The 21,979-nt window shown below is 47.5% G+C and overlaps 1 protein-coding gene across 1 annotated transcript in view; it reads right to left on the bottom strand.

The window, feature by feature from the left end:
- Window positions 1-21,979, bottom strand: part of DOCK1 (dedicator of cytokinesis 1) — a 569,919-nt gene that overhangs the window by 456,120 nt on the left and 91,820 nt on the right. Inside the window, exons 11-16 of the mRNA XM_023730055.1 lie at window positions 19,722-19,794; window positions 16,085-16,164; window positions 9,340-9,465; window positions 4,800-4,924; window positions 3,377-3,475; window positions 2,275-2,347 (exon numbers count right to left, since the gene is read on the bottom strand). Coding sequence (XP_023585823.1) covers window positions 2,275-2,347; window positions 3,377-3,475; window positions 4,800-4,924; window positions 9,340-9,465; window positions 16,085-16,164; window positions 19,722-19,794 — 576 coding nt within the window. The remainder of the gene's footprint in view (window positions 1-2,274; window positions 2,348-3,376; window positions 3,476-4,799; window positions 4,925-9,339; window positions 9,466-16,084; window positions 16,165-19,721; window positions 19,795-21,979) is intronic.

Below are 21,979 nucleotides of genomic sequence, written 5' to 3'. Positions count from 1 at the left end.
GTTGTTTTGTCCACTAGACCCTGGGGTGTAAGGGACTTTGTGTATTTTCTCACTACTACTTCCAATCAACAACAAAAAAGAAAGGAAGGAATACAGGAAAAAAGGTGTCATCCTAGGAATCTAAAAAATAACTTGGTAAAAGGGCACATAAGTCACAGGAAACATAAGCCAACTTCATGCTCAAATGAGAAAGAACAGATCCTCCTAAGCTTGGGCTGGTTGGAAAAGTAAAAGCCTGCCTCCCTGCAAGCAGCCGTGGCTCAGAAGGACAGGTGACCTGACTGTCAGCAGCAGGCGCCCGCTGACCCTCCTATTAGGTAGCACAAGGTGAGTGCAGCTTTCTTTAGGGTTCCACATCTGCACCTCAAAGGGGGAGGCTGCTTTTTATCACATGCTCACTAGCAGCCATTACCAGGTAGACCGCTTCTATTACAACAAACTCAGGGAACCTTACAGGACGGCTCTGGACAGCAGGCAGGGTGGCCCGTTCCCTAGACCCCCACCCATCCATCCTGGACTCCACCCATCTGAGCCCGGCACAGACAAGTGTCACTTGGCTCTTAGCAAGCAGAACCCAGAAGTCAAAATTTGCTCGTGTCCATGTAAATGCCTCTGGAATTGCTAACAAGTTGCTGGAGAGGTCTTAGTGTCTTAGCTTCCTAGTGCTGCTGTAACAGAAATACCACAAGTGGGTGGCTTTAAAGAACAGACATTTACTTTCTCATAGTTCAGATGGCTGGAAGTCCACCTTCAGGGCACTGGCTCTAGGGGTGGGGGAGAAGGTCCTTGTCTCTTTCGTCTTCTGTAGGCACGGGGACTGCAGCCCCAGCTTTCTTCTGTTCCTGGGAGATTCTCACATGGCATCTACCCCCCCTCCTCCCACCCTACCTCACCATTTGTGCTTGCTTTTTGTCTGTGCAACTCAGAAGTGATTAAATTTAGAATATCCCCTACACTGATATGGCCTCAGAAACACAACAAAGAAAACCCGTATGTGTTGGAATACTAACACATATACCTGTGGATTACATCAGACTCAATGTCAGCTCCCAAATTCTCCTCTCGCAGCCATTGCACCACTGTGTGCCCGGAACACAGACCTAGCCACTCCCATCACCTTGCAACCTAGAGCATCCCAGTTCTGCAGGTCTTCCAGATTAAACTCTTCTTCTAGTTGGCCATGAACTGTGACCACGTTCCCTCCCTCTTAGCCTGTCGGAAGACCTTCCAGTCTCTGGTCTCACAGGACAAAACGTCCAGCTCCCTCTGGCTCTTCCTAGCTTTCCTACCAAAGAACCTGTTGTTGAGTGACAGTTTGCCCACTGGACTCTGCCAAGTGAGTGGCAGGCATCTTGGTCTTCCACACCACCCCAGGAGGGAGGTCCTGTGGTCATTGTGTGAAGATGCGGACACTGAGGTTCATGCTTAAGTGTCTGAATAAGCACACAGAGCAGGGGACCTACAGGGCGGCCTCTGGAGCCAGGTCTGGTCCCCGACCCTGTCCACATGCTGTCAGTGACTAACACACCACACAGACCACCACTTCCCCTCGATCACCTACAGCACACATATCTGTAGCCAACTGTCATTGTCACTTATGTCCCCAAATATGAGTCCACTGTCAAATGGATACAAGCCACAAAGGGCAGGGGCTGCGTCCTACTTTTGTAATATTTATTTAGTGCCCAGCACAAGGCTACATCCTCCACAGACAATTCAACAAATGGGATGGGACAAACATCAGTAATCAATAATAAAGTATTCTGGAAGGTGAGTGATTAAATTGCCAGTTCTTTACTCCTAAAGTCTTGGCATCATCTACCCTGAGAGAAGCTGCATCTGAGCTCCAGGTAGGGGCCATCAGAAAAGACAAAATAGTTTGAGCTTTCAATTGCAATACAAAAGGCATTAGAAGCCAATTTCCAAAGTGTATGTGTTCCATCTTGGTGAGTTTTCGATGGATGGAATCGTATTACAAGTCAAAATGGAACAGGGGAACGCAAAAGAAAGACTATGAAGTAGTAGCACCTAGTCAGAGGAATGCAAGAAGAAAGTTAAGATTTCGCAAGATCAACTCAATGCAGAAGACACAACCACCCTTTCTCAGAAAAAGGATCAAGTGGAAAATGAGTTAAAACGTCAAGATCTCATGGTATTAACCAAGTTCTAAATAATCAAGCTCTAGAACAAATCCAGAATAAGTGCAGCCCGATTGGCTTTCCCTTAGCTTTCCCTGGAAGAACAGAGGTGATAATAAGGTGTTCAGTTACTTACAGTCCTGTGATGACCTGTGTCGGAAGGTAAACCGAAGGTGACTGCGGTTGACATCTTCAATGGGAATGGCCACCTGTCGGAATTGAAAAAAGAAAGTTCTGGCTCACTTACCAACATCTTCTAGCATGAACACTTCATTCAACCAGAGACACAGGGCACAATTACACAAATGTCCACGCTGCCATGGTGGAAGTAACCAAAGAAAGCCGTTGGAATTGAGTCAATTCCAACTCCTAGTGAGAACATTGTATACATAATCCCCAATATGATTTTTCCAAAGGCAAGATACCTGTTTAAAGTTTAAGCAAGACAACACCGTAAAGGATGCCAAGTCAACACTGCAAGACAGCCGAGTTTTTTTTAAACGGCTCTGATCCTCACTGTTCAAGTTCTATTTTTAAAAGTTGCCATTTTTGTTTTCTCAGTCCCAGCATCGAGGTACCCATGTTCCCTCTGCAGCTGCAATGGCCCGCCTGCAGCTGTGGCAAGAAAGCTTGCTTGTTGTGACATTCCAGGGCAAGAAAAAGGACTGAATGCATGCTGCCCGCAAGCAAATATTGTCCCTATCCTCACATCCAACATCTGTATTCCAGAGCCAACCTCTAGCCTGGTTTTCAAATATTCGAGCCTTTGGCTTGGGCTGGCATTGGCCACAGTGGAGCTATCGTGGTCACGGGGGGGTGCTGCCTTATGAGAAGCAGCTGGTCGACCTCACGGGAACAGGCCCCTTGTCTCCCCAGCAATAACCTCCATATACTGTCATCTCTATTTTTTTCCACTTGGTGTAAAGACAGCATGCCGCACATAAAACAGACCGAAGAAGAGAAAGACAATAGCTATCTTGAAAAGACTCTGACATTTGTCTCCATGAAAGTCTTATTTTTATGTCCAAAAGGAGATGAGAGTGAGTGTGTTCCAAGAAATGCGTGCAGGTTCCTTAGCAACCTTGACTGACTTTGTTGTAGGAGCTGACTCTGCCCCCTTCCAGCACCCTTCAGACAGCAGCCTGGGAGCCGGGTCGGGATGGGAGGGATTTCCTTAGGATACAAATGAGTATTTCATAATCCCCTCCATGCGATATAAAATAACATGTAAATAATACCTTAACGGTCTCAAACCAGCGGGGCTGCTTCACTTGGTAGTAAATCACGGATTTGTACTCTGAAATAGCTTCATCACCAGCGCCCGGGAAAATCACATGCTTTAAAAGAAGGCGTAAAGACTTCACATAAGACCTCATGGAACTTGACGTGGCATACCTCTCCCCACCTCCCACCCCCAAGGTATCAACTGGAAGGAGAAGAGAGAGTATTCCAGGAATGCTGATGAACTCCATCCCAAATAGAAGACGCTCCCAGCCAGAAAGGGACAGATCCGTCGGAAGCCGGACCTACAGCCCTCTTCTCACACACTGAAGACCGTGATGTTTGTGATAATACTGTCTTCCACCCTGCGAACCCTCACCCCAACCACTTCAGCTAGGGTGGGCAGGAGCTGCCTGAATCATTCAGCAAGTGGAGAATACGTGGCTGTGGACCAAAAAGGAGGTGGCGGCCTCCGTCCCCTTCCTCCAGTCGTAGAGACTGTCCACCAGCTCCACTGGGAGTCAGTGATGGGGCCCGATAGCAGGGGCAGGACTGCCTGCCTCCAGAGTCACAGGGCCAGCAGTGATGCCTGGACAAGGGCTACCAGAAGGAACGGTGCAAGGCATTGCCCTCACCCATGTGGGCCCAGGAGGCTCAGCCTTCCAGTCCTCCAGCCCGGGTCCAAAATGATACCTGGAGGGACTCAGAGGAGGCCGGGGCCTCTGAGCACTTCCTAGGACCACCAAGTCCTCCAGGGGTGGACCCTGCAGGCTGCCAGGACCACGGAAGCAGCAGGTTTTGGTAATCCACTACCACCCAGCAGAGCATGAGATCAGAGCCAGGGTTCACGGTCAGCTGCCCAACCTAGACCCCAGTGCCAGCTCTCACTAGTCCTGTGACCCAAGCTAGCGGGTGCATTTCTCTAGGCCTTGGTCTCCTCATCTCTTAATGCTGATAATAATGGTGTCTGTACTTCCAGGGCTCTTGTAAGGAATGAATAAAACAATTCAGGCAGAATGTGTGGCACAGTGCCCAGCACAGAGTAAGGCCTGATAAATGTTTATCATCATCATCATCATCATCTTCATTGTTATTATCAAATGAGACCCCGGAAATGCCTGAGATAAAGATAAGCAGCAAGGGTGATGGCTAGACCCTCACGCCTTGGGTTAATGCCTGAAAATGAGACTCCATTAAAGGGCTGGACAGAGAAGGCAGGTGGTCAAAGCCACAGGGACCTCCTGAGTCGGGCCAGACACCAGGACCCAGTGGACACGGGACCTCTAAGGCCAGGGAGAGAAAGGGAAGAAACAGCAGACACTCCTCCCTGGAAGTGGGATTACACAGCCCCATCTATGTCACCTCATATACTGTAGCAGAGCCCAGGCCAACACATAGAAAATAAAACTTGAACAGATTATGGTTTTTAACAACGAATACCTCCAATCGTTTTCCATCTTCATCATAAACAGACACCGTAACCTCTACATTCTTGGCCGTTGTTTTGCTCCCTTTGTCAAAATCTCCTTGAACTAATGTTACGTAGATATCGTTTCGAACATCACCTGTCGGGGGGAGGGGGAATTATACCTTTAAAGTCAATCCACTATCCACAGTGTCTCAGTGAATTTTGCAAAACAGTCTTACATGCTACCTAATCTAGCAGAATATTATAAACACTGTATTAGATGACTATAAAATATTTTCTACAAAATAGTCCCAGCATTTAAAGGCATGACACAAGCAATTCTCATCATCTTCACAAGACCTGCTGAGAAGGGGAAAATTTCCAGGCCCCTTGTGTTGTGTGTCGTTTTTATCTGGGCAGAGGACATGCCACACTTCTGTGAGCAGCTGGTGCCCAGGGTGGCTGGAATGTGGTGACAGGCTTGCCATGATCTAGAGTCCACAGCCCATGACAACCAACACTGCAATCCATCTTAGACGCTGGCTGTGGTCATTGGAGTCCCAGGACCCAAGGACTATGGCAACATCCACTGGCACAACCAAGATGACAACCGGCAAAACTGGCCTCCCTTGCATGGCCTTCTTCTAAAGAGCGTGACTCCAGGACTTGAACTAAAAGTTGGTTAAAAATTAGAACGACAAGCCGATGCCTCGAGCTGATGTCTAGGATCGGGGAGCAGGGATCATGGGTCAAGAGAAAAACCTTCCTCAGTGATCTTCTGTCCTCCTAAGCAGGAAGCTGTCAGGATCCCAAACAGCAACCAGAGCAAGCAGAAGAAGAACAAACCAGACTTGTGCATGCCAAGTGAGGTGGGCCTTTAATTGTACGAAAACAACAGCAAAGGAGCCCCAGACTCTTCTCCCCACTGAGAACATATGAAGCCCACGTTAATGGCCCCACTGGGAAATTCCAGCAAGCTGCATTAGCAGCATGACAGAGAGGAAGCATCACCATCTAGCCACGGCTCCTCTGCTGCCAGCTCAGGCCACCGCCCACCTTGACCATCTAGAGCATCTCAGGGGACACCTGGCACTGTTCCCACAAACACAGCAAATGGCCCACTCCAGCCAAAGGACAAGGATCCCTGAAGGACAAAATTCCCCTTGCTTTCTTGCTTTTTCTTTTGTGTGTTTTTTTTAAAAGACTACATTCTGGCTTTTAATGTATCTAACTATTAAATTAAGCTTTCATTTAAAAGTCGTTATTACAACACTCCCAGTGGGTGGCTGCTCCTGCCACGGTCACTGCTGAGAAAAGAGCACAGTGCGACTGCCCAGCCGATCCTGGGAGAAATCAAGGATGGCAGAGCACAGGGGTAGGGGGCGGGGCTGCCCGTTCAAGACCTGCCATTAATTAGCTGCATGACCCCGGACAAGACACTTAACCTCCAGGCCGCCCACCACTAAGCAGCCTTATCAATAAGGCGGGGGTAGACGGTATGATCCCTCAGCTGGGAAGTTCGTTCACAGCACAACAACCCTAAATGAAAAAGGCCACAACAGCTTCAAAAAGGCCTCAGCAGCCAGGGAACTAACGAGTCCTGTGGACGTGAACTGAGTCAGCCCCATAGCCTCGCTCTCCTTGCTTTGCCTCATCCAAGCCTCCAGCCACCTTCCCAGCTCAAAGGAAAGCTCCATGTCCCGACCAGGACCCTTGAGGAGGACTTCAGGATCCCCAGTGGCCATGAGAAGGGAGAGAAGAGCAAGAGCAATATGATCAGATCTTCCATTGTCCAAACCAAAAAAATGATTCCGACTCATGGCGACCCTATAGGACAGAGTAGAACTGCCCCATACGGTTTCCAAGTAGCGGCTGGTGTATTCGAACTGTTGACCTTTTGGTTAGCAGACAAACAGTTAACCACTGTGCCACCAGGGCTCCACTGTCTCAAGAAGGTGGATATCGCCCTAAGAAAGCTGACAAGGAACACAGTGCAGGTTCTACTGTGGTTAGAGGCTGGTGTCTGACTCAAAATCACCCCACATCGTCTCTCTCCAAGGTCAGGACACAGTGCTCACTGCCTGGTCAGAGATGAGTTGGCGAGCAGACAACACGGACGATCACTCAAGCTAGAACCCCACACTACGAGACCCCCAGCCCTTAGCGCATGTAACTCACAAAACAACAGTCAGCTCTATGGTTTCCCCAATCATGAGCTAATTTTAGAGGTGTAGACTTACTTTTTAAGTCTACCAGTTATTAGGGGCTTCCTGGGTTCTCCCTTGAACGTGAAGACATCCTAAGGCCACTCAAGATAAATGGACATGGCCGATGACTTCGTCCCAATCTGTAAATTTGCACCTCGAATCCAAATATAAACAACCTTTCACTAATAAGTACAAATTAATTTGCTGTATATAGATTTCACACATGCAAGCAATATACGTTCCATAGTTTTTTCATGCTAAATGTCACAAAAAATAGTAGATTTTTCAGAAGATGCAGGACACTCTTATTCAACCTAGCTAATTTTAGATGTCTTTTGTAACAATTCAACAGCGTATTCAATGACCCCCAGCAGCTCTGGAAGACAAAGAGTGGAAAGAACGCGTCCCTGCGTTGCACTAAAATAAGCAAAAGAATAACTCTTGCAGAACATACGCTGAGTAGCCCCTCCTCTCCTTGCCAGCCGAGCCTCAGAATAGGAGGCCACGTGGCAGTGTCAAAAGTGGGGTGTGTTGGCCCCATTTCCACTGCTCGTTAGCTGTAAGACTTTAGGTGGTGGCTTCATCTTGCTGGAATTAGTTCAACGTCACTTTGTAGGCTTCCAAAATCCTTATGTGGATCAAGGTAGATTATTAACGTGAGCGTTATTTGCAAACCAAAAAGTATTACACGCAGATAAAAAGGACGAATATTAACACGCTTCCCAGGATCTCCTGGGGATCAAGTCAGATTACTAACATGAATGTTATTTGGAAACAGTGAGGTATTACATAATACGGGAGTAATGTGAACACGGAGTCCTGCTATCCGTTTAATACAAGTTAAGTCTGTAATTGAGCCGGGGCAGTACTAGCATGGTAACTAATACTAACCGAGCAGGCACCAAGTCATCAACATTGCCATGCTTCATCCTACCTACCCTTCCAACAACACTACGGTGGCCTTGGTTTTGGGAAGTTCACTTTCTGCTCCTCCTTCCTTCCTCTCAGTTGGACATCTGTCTGTCCAGACGTCTCGGTCTGTCCGTGCTCCCTCTCACCACCCCTGCAGTGGAGGGAGTGACCTCATCTGGAGCTCCAGGTGGCCAATGAGGGCACTGCTGCTCCAAGGGGCTGGTAAGTAGCAGAGGTGAGGCTCAAGGAGGGCTGCTGAGTCCAGAGCCTGCATCCTGACCTCTGGGGTCAAAGGATGGGGTTCAAGGTCATGGACCACTGCTGTGAAGAGACACTGACCCTCCAGCCGACCTGGAGGCCACTTCAGAATAGAGTTTGTTGACCTAAGTGCCCCCTCCACTCTGAACCGGTTCTGCATGATTCAAATGCTGTTCTGCGAACACAAGAGTAGCCCAGGGGCATGGTTTTGAGCCTACACTATCACTTAAAGGAGACGGCCAAGTCCTGGAGGCCTGTAGTCAACCTACCATCACAAGCGACCCTTCTTCAGAGCTCAAGAGCAGACGCTGCAAAGCTGCAGCCTGTCATGTCAGACTCGCAGTATCCTGTATTAACCAGCTGTCGTCAAGACAACTCAGACTCATGGCGACCCCATGTATGTCCGAGGAGAACTGTGCTCCATAGGGTTTTCTTTCTCTTTTTTTTCCTTTTATTGTGGTGAAAATATACATGACAAATCATTCACCAATTCAGCAGTTTCTACAAGTACCATTCAATGACATTGATTACACTCTTCACGTTACCCAACCCCTATTCCTCTTTTCCCTAATTATTCCACATCCACAGGGTTTCCAGTGGCTGATAACACGGAAGCAGATAGCCAGGCCTTTCTACCAATGAGCTTCTGAGAGCACTCAAACTGCCAACCTTTCAGTTAGCAGGGAGCATGTTAACCACTTGCACCACCAGGGACTCCCCAGCAAATGTGCTCAACCCTTAATACCATGGTAACTGAAACGTTAAACACCAGTTCTTCCTTTTGGATAGATTCTGTGGGGCAGAAGACAAATCACAAGGCATCCCAACTAAGGGCAAAAGCCAAATATGGGACAGTTACAGGGCTTGCTTCTGATAATGACAACAATTGCACTAGCAGGTTCTCAGGGCTGGGTTCTGGCAGGTGCTTTGTCTTACCCTCGCCCCTGTTACTGTGTTGCCAGAAGTCTCTCTGCACCAGCCCTCACGAGTCATCACAACCAAGACCTCCCTCTGGCTGCAGCTCTGGTCTCCAGGAGCGATCCATAACCAGGGTCACTTACCCCACACGCAGCCCTTCACTTGCCAAAGCTGCATGTGATGGTCCATACATCTCTTTGTGGCTGCCACACTAACTCCACCTGTGCTGGCTCCACCCACATCACCGCTCAGAAGCACTGAAGGAGGCAGGTCTTACCAGGCATGATGATCTCAGGGAAGCCTGTCTTCCGGGCTACGGCTGTGGTCCTGTCCACCAAGTGAGGAAACTCTTTTCGAATCTGATGGATATCTCCAGGAAGCAATTTCAATGTTACCCATAAACCTAGAAAAGCAACGGATGCATGAGTCATGTATGATCTTACACATTTTCAGAAGAAGCTTTCACGAAATCAATTTCAATGAATGAGCAACTTTTAATTCACAATTCAATGTCTTGAGAGAAAACAGGGTGTATAAGAAGGAAAGGGGCCGGGCCACAGGTGCCTGGAGGATAGGCATAGGAGAATTACCTGATGACTGGGACACGGAGTCTGCTCTGGGGGCGGATAACTGGCAGGTGAGTGGCACATTAAGCACAGTTGTGGGCTACGTCTGCCGGGACGAACGACTCTTTGGAGGTGATACACATTTAAGATAAATCAGAAGGTAGCATTTTTCTGGGTGTGGATTAAGAAGACTGTCATTTTCCATTCTCCCAAGAAGGATGACAGCAGGGGAGGATTCGGGAGGTAGAGCCACAGCTTCACCAACCCATGAAAGTCTCAAGTTGCTAAGCAGCATCAGCTCACAGGAAGGTGAGCGGGGCCGGCCCTGCACTGCCTGGGACAGCCTCAGCCTGGGAAGCCGGGCCTCTGCTTGACAAAGTCACTGCTCAGGAGGGGATGCTCAGCCAACACTCGGTTCTTGTACTCCAAGGGGAAAAATGAGACTTGCAAATACTCTAAACCAAGGTGCAAGGGGCTCCTTGGGGAGTGCACGGTGACCCTGCTGATGCCTGCAAGCTCTTCCTCCCTGCGAGATGATGGGAATGCATTCAGTAGAAAAAGCCCTCCCAGTAATCCAGCAGAGATGACCAGGAGAGGGAACAGAGCAGGCACTTTTAACAAAGTCAAAGGCAGGAGACAGAGCAGTTGCTCAACTCTGCAAGGCGTTTCCAAGGATGGAGACTTTCTCCCTAGTGGGGAGGGAGGGCGGTCACTATCTGCCGGCAAGTATGGGGCTCCATTCCTGATGCCTTGGGGCTGGTCCTGCTTGCCCCCCAGTCTTAGCTCTATGGGAGCCCATCTGCCCATCAGTATACTGAGATGCACCTCTCTCCCTGCGTCTGTCCTGACACCCACTACTGGTGGGTGTGTGCGTGGGTGTGCAGGTGTGTGCATACGTGTGTCTGCACATGCCTGTACTGTATATGTGTGTGCACAGTTGTGTGTGCATGTGTGCCTAAGTGTGTTGGATGTGTGGTTGTGTATACATGTGTGCATGTGTGTACATAAGCATGTAGTGTGCAAGTGTGTGTATGGCTGTGTGTGCATGTGTGTGCACGGTGGGTGTGTGCATGGTTGTGTGTACATGTAGTGTGTGTGGTTGTGTGTGTGCATATGTATGTGTATGGGTCCACATACATATGTGTGTCCATGTGTGATGTGCATGTGAGTGCATGGGTGTGTGTGTGCAGGTGTGTGCTCATGTGTGCATACATGCGTGTGTGTGGCCGTCCTCCCTCTAGATCCAGGGAGCATGCAGAGAGCGTGACCAGCCGTCACCGCGATGAGCTCAGAACTCTGCCCTCAGGAGAGCAAACACGGGGAAATGCTGGGCCTTGTCCACAAACAACTTGTACCGGAAATGCGTGGGGGAGGGATCTGACGGGTTCTCGAGAGAAACGCCGCTGGAGGCCGTCCCAGGAAGAAGGCCCTGCTAGAGTGAAGCCCATCCTCGCCCTGCCCTTTCGCTACCCAGTCTACCCCCGGCTGGCCGACTAACTGCGGCTCAGGAAGTCAAAACGTCAATGACGACATTTTGCCCTTTGCCAGCTGGTGATACCTCTTTTCGTCTTTCCACCTAGTGACGCCCCTGCCTTACTCAAAAGTGTCTACTAAGCACCTACTATGTGCCAGGCATGTACTAAGCACTGCAGATCAGGGTGAACACTCAGTGTTCCCCCACCAGGGTCTTACAGGCTATTGCAGGAGAAAAACACAAACCCACAGTGAAACACAAAACCCACACTCAAACCCAAAACCCACACTCAAACCAAAACCCACACTCCAATCCGAAACCCACACTGAAAACCAAAACCCACACTCAAACCCGAAACCCACACTCAAACCCAAAACCCACACTCAAACACGAAACCCACAGTCAAACATGAAACACAGAACCCACACTCAAACATGAAACCCAGAGTCTCTGAGAGAAATACAGAAGGACAACGAGCTCCTGAAGGACAAGTCCAGAGTGGAGTGACAGCTTGTCCCCAATACTGCAGTCTCGGGGACCACAGTGGAAGGGGCATGGAGATGAGATACGAGGATGAGTCAGTGCCGAGGGAGGAACTCCCAGCCGATGTCACCCTGGCATGTCACCCTGGCATGTCACCCTGGCCCAGAGATGTGAGCGAGCCGGGGGGAGATGAGGCTGGAGCGGTAGCAGGGCCCGGTGGGGTGAGAAGGAGTCAATACACAGAGAGAGGTATTCTGCAGGGTAGGATTATTCTTTCTCTTTTGGTGTTTTCCTTTTTCTTTTCCTTCCTTTTATTTTTCCTTCTTTTCCTTTCTTTTTAAGATATGAAATCCCAGAAGGTGGGAGGGAAGGTTTGAGGGAGAAGCACAGCCCATAGAAGGAGGTGCTGGGGGAGGTGTCGGGGGCTGGCATCAAGACAGGGGTGCACGCACTGTTGCTCAGGTTGTGCACTGCACAGAACACCTAGCCAGGGGAGGCGAGTGGCAGCTACATTCCAGCGCACGCTCTGCTCACCACACCGTGTGCCCTGGCACGGACCACATTCCCCCAGGGCCCCTCCGTGTAATTCACACAAAAGCACCACGCACCAGCGGCAGCTCCAGACCTTGAGGACCAGGAAGCCAATGGACCCTCAGAGGCCAGGCACGACCTCCCCCTAACCCACGGCTCTGTCCTCGAGTAGAGCAGGTCAGGTCAAGGAGACCCACAGAGGTGCCAGGTGAACCATCTCGGCAGCCGACATGCAGATGGTCCCCCTGGAGAACACAAGGATTGCTCGAGGCTTCTCAGCTCCCTCAGGTGCACTTCCCAAAGCCTCCCTGGGGAGCAAACGTCTGCAGGAAGACTCACACTGGATGACACTCCTCAAAGGCTCACAGCGTATGGTGGGGTGATTTTTTACAGGAGTCAACAGCAAAGACATGAGGATGAAACGTTTAATAATGCAATTCTAAACCCCTCCACTTTCCTTCTCTCAAAACCCAGCTTGCTCAAATATCTTAGATCACAAACTAGTATCTTAGGGACACAATTCAATTTGCAACAAAGTAACTTAAACATGGAGATTAAATTTTCCTGATTTCATAGAGTGTAACACTCTTTTCTACAGGAGAAAACGAGGCCTGTTTCCACCAAAGACAAAGTGCGTATTGGTTTGATATAGGGTCACTATGAGTCAGAATCGACTTGACAGCAACAGGATTGGATTGGGTTGGTAATAACTAAGAAGAGAAAGAACTGGTATGCAAGGTGTCTCAAAGACTAGGAGCAGATGTCACGGGTGTCTAAGGATTCTCTGTCCACATAAAACATTCAGCACCCCAGAGTCCATAATAACTTGAGCTAAATATAAATGACAACCGATTGTGACAAGTCAAATGTGTTGATAAAAACAGGCCAAAATGTGTACATACATGTTTATTTGTGCTATATGTATTTTCAAGTTTAAAATAAAGCACAAAGGGGGCATAGTTATGGATACTTCCTAGATACAACAAACACCTCCCAGGATTGGTCTCCTGGGTTTAAGGGCTTAGGATCATAGTCTTGTGTGGCGACTCAGTCAACTGGCATAATACAGTCCATAAAGACAATGTTCTACATCCTAGTTTGGTGAGTAGCATCTGGGGTCTTAAAAGTTTGCGAGCGGCCAACTAAGATACAACTATTGGTATCTACCAAAGACTGAAAGAAGAAACTAGTCAACAGAACCAACAGTCTACAGGAACACTGACATCACCTACCTTGAGACCAGAAGAACTAGATGGTGCCCAACTACCACTACCAACCATTCCAACCAGAGAGTTAACAGATGGTCCCATATAGAACGGGAAAAAAGTGTAGAATAAAACTCAAATTCCTAAAAAAAAAGCCAGACCTACTGGACCCATAGAGACTAGATGAACCCCCGAGACTATCACCCTGAGATACTCCTTAAACTTGGAACTCAAACCACTCCAAGAGGTCACCTTTCAGCCAAACGGCTGATTGGCTCATAAAATAAATTTTACCCATGAGTACAGTGCTTCTCAAAATATTCATCTAGATGAAACCAAATGGTAGGTATTTACCCTAGACCAAAGATGAGATGGCAAGGGGGGATAGGGAAGCTAGATTAATGGAAACACAACAGCCAAAATGGAAACCACAAAAATGCTGATATACTGTGAAGAATGCAACCTACGTCACTGAACAATACATATAGAAATTGTTAAATGAGAACCTAATTTCCTGTGTAAAGTTTCACCAAAAACACACACACAAAAAAAAATAAAAAATAAAGCATGTCACTAAGTTCATCACAGGAAAAAAAAAAAAAAAGGCCATGTCTATCTTGGCCAAGGCCAGGCTCAAAGCTGAGCTCAGGACTCACAGGCATGAGGGGAACAGATGAGTGTGGGAAACTCACTAGTTCTTTGTGAAGAGGGATATTTACTCTCTGGGACTCCTGTTGCCGTGTGCCCTTGACTAAGACTTGATGTGCAAGCAAGTGTCCCGCTAATTCTGGGTTATGACCGATGAGAAACCCAGGGAGCCAGGGGGCAGAGCCCTGCCAACCCAGCTGCTAATTCTGCATTCACTGGGCATACCCCTCCGCACCTCCCTGGAAGGCACTGACTTCTGCCCAGGAGTGGGCCCTGGAGAAACACTCACTTCCATGGAAGATGGAAGGTGTAATGCCACTCAGGCACTGTGGCTCAGGGAGGCACCTGTGGACCCTTTGAAAACACCATCAGTGTTCTTGGTTCTCAATTCAATTCTCACTGTGGCCTGGGCCATCCCGCAAGCCCCCCAGGACTACAAGGAATTGGGCGTCATTGGCATCAGCCCTTCAACCTTTTGCTTCATAGATTTTGGCCACATGCCCAGGAGACTGGCAGAGGGTAGGTTTCATATCCTTGTCTTAGTAATTTCCTGCTGGCCTGACACCAATCTCCACTTTCCCTGTGTGACTCTCTGTAATAAAAGTTTATCAAAACTCTGACGACTCAGCGAGAAAAACCAGAGACCCAGTGGGAGCCCAGACCGGAGAGGAGCAGCCACGCCACCTCCTGAGCAGACACCCCCAACCTGAGTCCTGCCATCGAAACAGCTTTAATTGGACTGCCCCGTGGTTTTCAATTAAAGTGCAAATTGGGAGGGCGGATAATTTACGAGAAGATGAGTCCTGGGTCAGATTAAAATTGCTCTGCCGGTAGAGGCCACGTTTCATTAACATTTGGGACTGGGGTTTCTATTTGCTGTTGTTTGTCCAGGAGGAGGGCAGAGGGGGAAGACCATAAAATGTTCACACTGAGAGAAAGCCAAACGTCCTTGCAGAACCACAGGATCAGCTCATTCTTCTAGAACATTCTTCAGACTCAATTCATGCTCTCCTTCAGAACAATGGGGAATGAATCAAAATAACTGCTTTCTAAAAACCCAGCAACGTAAACATGACGAGGGTAATCAATGTCACTGAATTGTGCATGTAGAAACTGCTGAACTGGAGAATGTTCTATTGTATATATTTGCACCAAAATTAAAAACATAAACCTACACACACAGCGTAACCAGACAATGAAATGGGTCCATTCACCCAAGCTCTGTTGAGTTTGTGGCATGTCTGCATCACATCGATGACTGAGAGGTGGATTTTCCACTGGTGCTAAGGGCAGCATTGAGTACATGAAGTTCTGAAGGTGATTCCCCCTCTGACTGAGTGGGGTGGGGCGCGGGCCTTAGTAAACAGTTGTTACCTGGCAGCCCTCCTGCCAGCCCCAAGTGCCAACTGTCACCAGCCCCGAGGTGACTAATTCACCGCCTCCAACAGAAGGTCAGCTGCTCAGAAACTCGTCAGCATGGGATTAAAAACGATGAGGCCCATGCTGGGGGTGGGGGAGGAGAGGTGACCTTGATAACAGAACAAAAGGGAAACACAGTCTGCACGCATGAAGCCACTTCCCGGGGGACAGAGAGAAGACGCCCCAGAAAACAATGTGACGGTGATGGGCGTGAGCAACAGAGCTAAGCAGCATGTACTCAGGTGGGTTACGTTCGATGTCTCCGGCTTCCTCCAAAGAGCAAGGTGGAATAACACCCAATGGACAGTCACTGTGTTCTCTGAAATCACTGCAAGTGTTTTTTAAGAATGATTAGGGTGAGACGAGACGGCTGGAGAAGACTGGGTGAGCTAAAGGAATGAGTTCTTCCAGTCGCATCACCTCTGGGTTCTTTCCAAATGTTTCATTCCGTCCAGCTTGTCTTCCCTCTCACCCAGTATGTTGGCTCTCAGCCACGCTTACAAAGATGATCAGCAGGAACATATAAGCTTGCTGTACGTTAAGGACAACCAGTACACACCATTCTCCAGCATTGTCATCATCATCATCATCATCACCACCATCATCAGACGCAAACACACAAAATGCACACCAGGCAGCACCATCCACGTAAATGCAAACGGACATTTACGGAAACAAAAAAACTCAGATACGTACCCTGCCCCTTGTGGTTGACTTCTTTTGCAGCGATCACTTTGTTTATAACGGTTTGAAGGAAGTCATTCTCCCCTGCCACCCTGGGTGAAAAACGGGATGACATGTTCAGCGGCTTGTGTCGGATGGCGTCGTCCAACGCGAGCCTGGAGGGCACGGGACGACCAAGACCACAGGAGACAAGGGGGTACAGAGACCCAGAGGCCACGTAACAGGGGAACACAAGAGATCATCGTCACCAAGGGCGAGACAGAGGCATTGTGAGTCAACACACAACAAAGGACAGGATAGGTAACAAGAGAAACAGGAAGAACATTGATCAGGAAAATGCTGAACCACGTGAGAGAAGTAAAGCAAATGGGCCGACCCTCTCCCCGGGAAAAGAACATGCATGGGGCTCCGCTCCATTTCCACTTGTTGTTGGGTGCTGTTGAGTCGATTCTGACTCATAGCGACTCCGTGTGACAGCGTAGAACTGCCCCATAGGGTTTCCCAGGCTGTAATCTTTACGGAAGAAGGTCGCCAAGCCTTTCTCCTGTGGAGACACTGGGTGGGTTTGAACTGCCAACCTTTCGGTTAGCAGCCAAGTGCTTTAACTATTGCACCACCAGGGATCCTTCCATTTCCACTAGACAATGACAAAAAGGGACTTAACTGAAAGTAAAGTGGTTGAAGGGCGTTTGATCCCAAGGCATGGTTTTGGTCATTTCTCCAGTTTCAATAGTTCTAAGGTATAGCTGGGTCAAGGGGCAGATGGTTTGCAGGGAAAAGCAAATCAAGACAAAAAGTGTATGTGGGCGGGGTGGTGGGGAGGGTCCTCCATCCTAATTGCCCAGGGAGCTTTCTGGCGAGCACACCACTCCATCAGACTGTGCACTCAATCCAGTCTCCAAAGACCAAACGTGAGAAGAAAGGCAGAGCCTTTGGAAACACAACTACACTGTTTGAAAAGCATAACCGCGCAACAATTGGGAATGCAAAGGGTCCTTGTTTTCAGGTCCCTGGACCAGGTGTCTTCAGAAGGTGCTGCATCAGGACCACGTGAACGAATGCAAACAGGCAACGTGTGAAAACAGAAATACCATGTAGCACAACAAAGCACACTACGAAATGAGCAAGAAAATACACATCATGTGCGTCATGTTGACAATCATTTCTAAAAACCCAGGACAGCGCTGTTCATCACCTGAGCCTACGTTACTTAAGGGAGCCGAGGAGTGTTCTCATTTACTTCACCAAGTTAAAAAAAGAGGAGAGGGTGGAGAAGCAGACTGGGCTGGCTTCCCTGAAACCTACCCTGTGAGATAAGAAATCAGTTTTAATGGAGCAAAAACGGTTTCATTACACTGGCTTTTCCAAAGAACTGTTTCAGTTGCTTATTTTGCTATTAAAATCATGTTGCTCTGTCATTTCCAACACTGAAAATGTTAATCTGTCTATTAGTCTTCCTTGAATAGGGCAAGAAGCCACAAACTACAGTACGAGTTGAACGCGCAATAATACTTTTTAAAGAGGACGTTTCACTGCAAGACAGAAAAAGATGGCAGTAGTACATACTGGATGGTTTATCCCCGTGAAAATAGCAAATCTGAAACTATTAACCTCCCTAACTTTCCAAACAACAGCCAAACTTGTCTCACCCTTGAGTTTTCCCAAAAGACACTAGCTGGCAACAGGTCATTTCAACTTAGTAGCACATGTGGGCATCAAAAAACTCTGGGGTCTAATATGTAAAGTAGTATTCAAAGCAGCCTTATTTCTCATGGGCAAAAGAAGCAGCTTCATATTATAATTTTATAAAGGTGTATTTTATTTATAACCGCAATGCTTGCCCATGTTCAAAGATGATATTCCCATTGTTTACTGAGGAAAATTCTAGATTCTGGAGAACTGTGCTCCCTTTATAACTATCTTTGTTGTTGTTGTTAGATGCCATCGAGTCAGTTCTGACTCACAGCGACCCGATGTACAACAGAACGAAATGATGCGCTGTCCTGCACCATCTTGACAATAGTAGGTATGTTTGAGCCTGTTGCTGCAACCACTTTGTCAATCCATCTCATTGAGGGTTTTCCTCTTTTTACTGGGTGTTATTCCAAAGCTATGAGTCGGAATCGACTCAACGGCAATGGGTTTGGTTTTTGGTATTCCAAGGCAGCGCTGTCGAACAGAACTTTCTAAGACAGTGGAAATGTTCAAATCTGCACTGACGGATATGGTAGCCACTACCTACATGTCATTACTGAACATTTCAAAGGTGTTACACAAATGTTTAAATCTATTACATTTTAATTAATTTCAATTTAAAGAGCCACAGGTGGCTATTGGTCATGGTACTGGACAGAGAAGTAAATCTAAAGCATTTAAGTCACAAAAGACCTTTGCCACCAGTGGTGCTGGGTGAGATACATATAACTAACCTCAACTTAAAGCTCGATAACACAGGGTTTTCTGTTATTCTCATGTCAAGAAGATTACAAAATCTTCCACTGGGCTATAGAAAGAGCCTCCATTCACTATCTGAGCAGCTAACCTGCCTGCAAAGAAAACTACATGATTCCCAATGCAAACAAGTGGTACTCGGGGCCTGGGGGAGGTGAGTGGGGAGGCTAGTCTTGCAAGGGTTGGCGTACAAAGGGAAGCCATCTCACACCTCCTGTACCCAGGGCAGGGAGCCTTCAGCACCCAGTTAGCATCATCAGCCTCCCAACCACCCTCAGCCAACACTGAAAACCATGCAAAATTTCTAGAATAAAATTTGTCTAAAGCCTTCAATTTCCTAAGTAAAAACAAAAACAAAGAGAAAAGACAGAACACAGGACATTCTGACAGGTCATCCTACCTCCCTCGTCACTTACTTTTCTTCTACTTCTCACCCCCAGGAGGGAGCTGTCTCCTATGATTAACCTGTACCATTGTAATTCCTCTTTTCTCTCCACCTCCGTCCAAGGTGTAGAAGTGCCCTTAAAAGGGCCAAAGACCACTCTCTGGGTGCCTTCTGACTCTAATCTCCAGGAAAATGACATCAATTCTGTCAACCTTTTCTGCAGATCAGAGAATCCACTGAACGAATCTCCCCCAAGTGCTTTCTAAGCTTTCCCCATCTCTCTCTAGACTCCAGGGCAGAACTATACAAAGCTTAAGTAAAGCACAAGTGCAGACAGAGTCTACTCCAAGCAAAAAACCGAGAAGAAAAATCAGTGGCTTGATGACTTCCTTTAAACTATTATTTCTCACTTTACAAAAGAATTTATCATTATTTTGTTTGGTTTTTCTATTTTAAAAACAGCAACTTTCTGTAATGAATTTTAAAGTATTGTATTTAAAAAATCTGAGTCTTACTAGAATAAATCAATTATGTAAGGAAATATCCACGCTCAGAGTAGAATTGTAATTCTGCATGTCCTCCGTGATAAGGCAATTCACGATCATATGTAAAATCTCCGACTTCCAGGTCCATAAACAAATGTTTACCCAGGATTCTAACGGCTTCAAAAATTTCTGCATGCTATAGCAGTGACTAAGCAGATTTCTCACAATTACTAAATAATCAATCCCTATTTGTGCTATTACGAAGATAATTATTACAAATGTACGTTTTGCACACTGTATCTGGTTAAGCACTTTGCCCCATACTTACGGTTGAAAGGGAATGAAATGTTGTTTGTCTTCATCATCTACTTTTCCATTTATTATATCTGTCACATCCATCACTGAGGATAAAAAAAAAAAAAAAGAATAAAGAGAGTGTTTTGTTTTAAATGCTACAGTCAAGAAAACAAAGGAATATCAGAATGTCTTCCAGTCAACAATGGATTAAACTGTACAGTGGAATTTTCTTATATTCAAGTTTAAATTATTTCCTTGTTTGCAAGACAAATTAAGTTATCTGAAAATGGTGGCCCAAATGGAGTTGGACTCAAATGGCAGAGGTTCCACTGAATAAACTTGTTCGCCTATTATCTAGCTGGCGCTCTAAAGCTGCACCATTCCATAGAAGTTTCTGTGATGATGGAAATGTTCTGTAACAATGAACACTTGAAATGTGGCAAGTGTGAAGGAGGAACTGAATTTTTACTTTGAGTTCATTAATTAAAGTTTAAATTTACATGGCTACAGGCTACCATATTGGATGATGCCACTTTGGAGCCTTACGTAAGTTATGACATTCCCCTAAATAATAAAACCGTAATAAAGTAGCTACCATCTACCAAGTGCCCACCACATACTGGTGTTGCCCGGTGCTGCACCAAGGGGGCATTTTACCAGCTAATCCTCACAACAACCTACCAGAGAGGTGACGAAACCGAGGCTCAAAGACAAGAGTTAATGAATCTGCCCAAAGTCCACAGTTGGAAAGCAGAAAAGCCAAAGTTCAAATCCCGGTTTGCCTGTTTCCAATGCCCAAGCTCTTTCCATTCTATTAAACTGCCTCATAAATGCATCTCCCTGCATGGCGGGGAAGTGGGGGACACAAGCTGCTAAACGTCACAGGAAAGGCTGGCATGTTCTGCACGGCACCTACATTAAAGGAAACAATACCACCCGGTGGGTGATAACATCCAACACATCCAAGGATTAACTCAGAGTCATTTTCCACCTTCAGCATAACGTCTCTTGCCCTTGATCACAACAAACAGCAAAAAATCCAAGCTTAACCCTAGGTGGCATTGGACCCTTTCTCTGCCTCTGCCTTTGCTCACTGCTACACTTGAGTAAAGAAAAGGGAGCAACACACTCGTTTATTGTCTTTTGCACAAACCCTTCCCTAGTGACTATAATCATATATTGAAACTGTGAACAATTTATGTTTTTATGTCCCCCCCCCAGCCCCAAAGAAAATAGAAGGGTGATGTGGGACCAGAAAAGCAGCATTCCCAGCCCCTGGTGGGCTCGCCAGAGCCCAAGGAAGCCTACAGAGGTGTCTTGAGGGACACTATCCATACACACTCCACTGAACTAAGCATACTCACAGATCACAGAGCCTACAAGTGTGTTTAGAATGTCAACTACATCAGAACCATAAAGTTACAGTTGCTCAGAAGACAAACGGCCTGGGCTCAAGTCTCCACCTGGGAGATTTCCCAGCTTCAAGCACTCCTGGAGCGACTGCTTAGCCCTGGATCATGAGATCCTTGTATCTGGTTAAGATGTCCATATGCACAAGCCCACGTTATTACCACTAGTTTGAAATCATTAAATAGAGCTCGTTTTATAGCTAAAGTTCAATCACCTTTGGATATTTTTAGCAGCAGCCCAGTCAACCAGCTATGGGCCAGAAAAATGGAAGTTTGAACACAGGAGAGCACCTTCCCACCCCAGTCCATACTGGGTGGCCTTCCTACATACCTGTAGACCTCTCTCCTCCATCCTGGGACTCATCTACCATTTGCTTGTGGATCTCCTTCACTAGCCGACTCCCTTACCACATCCAATGCCTAGTTGAGGAGCACTTTAGGATACCAGGAGCACACCAGAAGCCCAGAAGCCCAGGAGCACAGCAGGAACCCAGGAGCCCAGGAGCACAGCAGGAACCCAGGATCCCAGGAGCACAGCAGGAACTTAGGAGCCCAGGAGCACACCAGGAACCCAGGAGCCCAGGAGCACACCAGGAACCCAGGAGCCCAGGAGCACACCAGGAGCCCAGGAGCACACTAGGAGCACACCAGGAGCCCAGGAGCACACCAGGAGCACATCAGGAACCCAAGAGCACAACAGGAGCCCAGGAGCACACCAGGAACCCAAGAGCACACCAGGAACCCAGAAGCCCAGGAGCATACCAGGAGCCCAGGAGCCCAGGAGCACAGCAGGAACCCAGGAGCCCAGGAGCACACCAGGAACCCAGGAGCCCAGGAGCACACCAGGAACCCAGGAACATTTTGCAGAAAAGCAGTGATA

Source organism: Trichechus manatus, unplaced genomic scaffold, assembly GCF_000243295.1.
Source record: "Trichechus manatus latirostris isolate Lorelei unplaced genomic scaffold, TriManLat1.0 scaffold00031, whole genome shotgun sequence".
NCBI lineage: Eukaryota > Metazoa > Chordata > Mammalia > Sirenia > Trichechidae > Trichechus > Trichechus manatus.
This window is presented reverse-complemented; position numbering and strand designations above follow the sequence as displayed.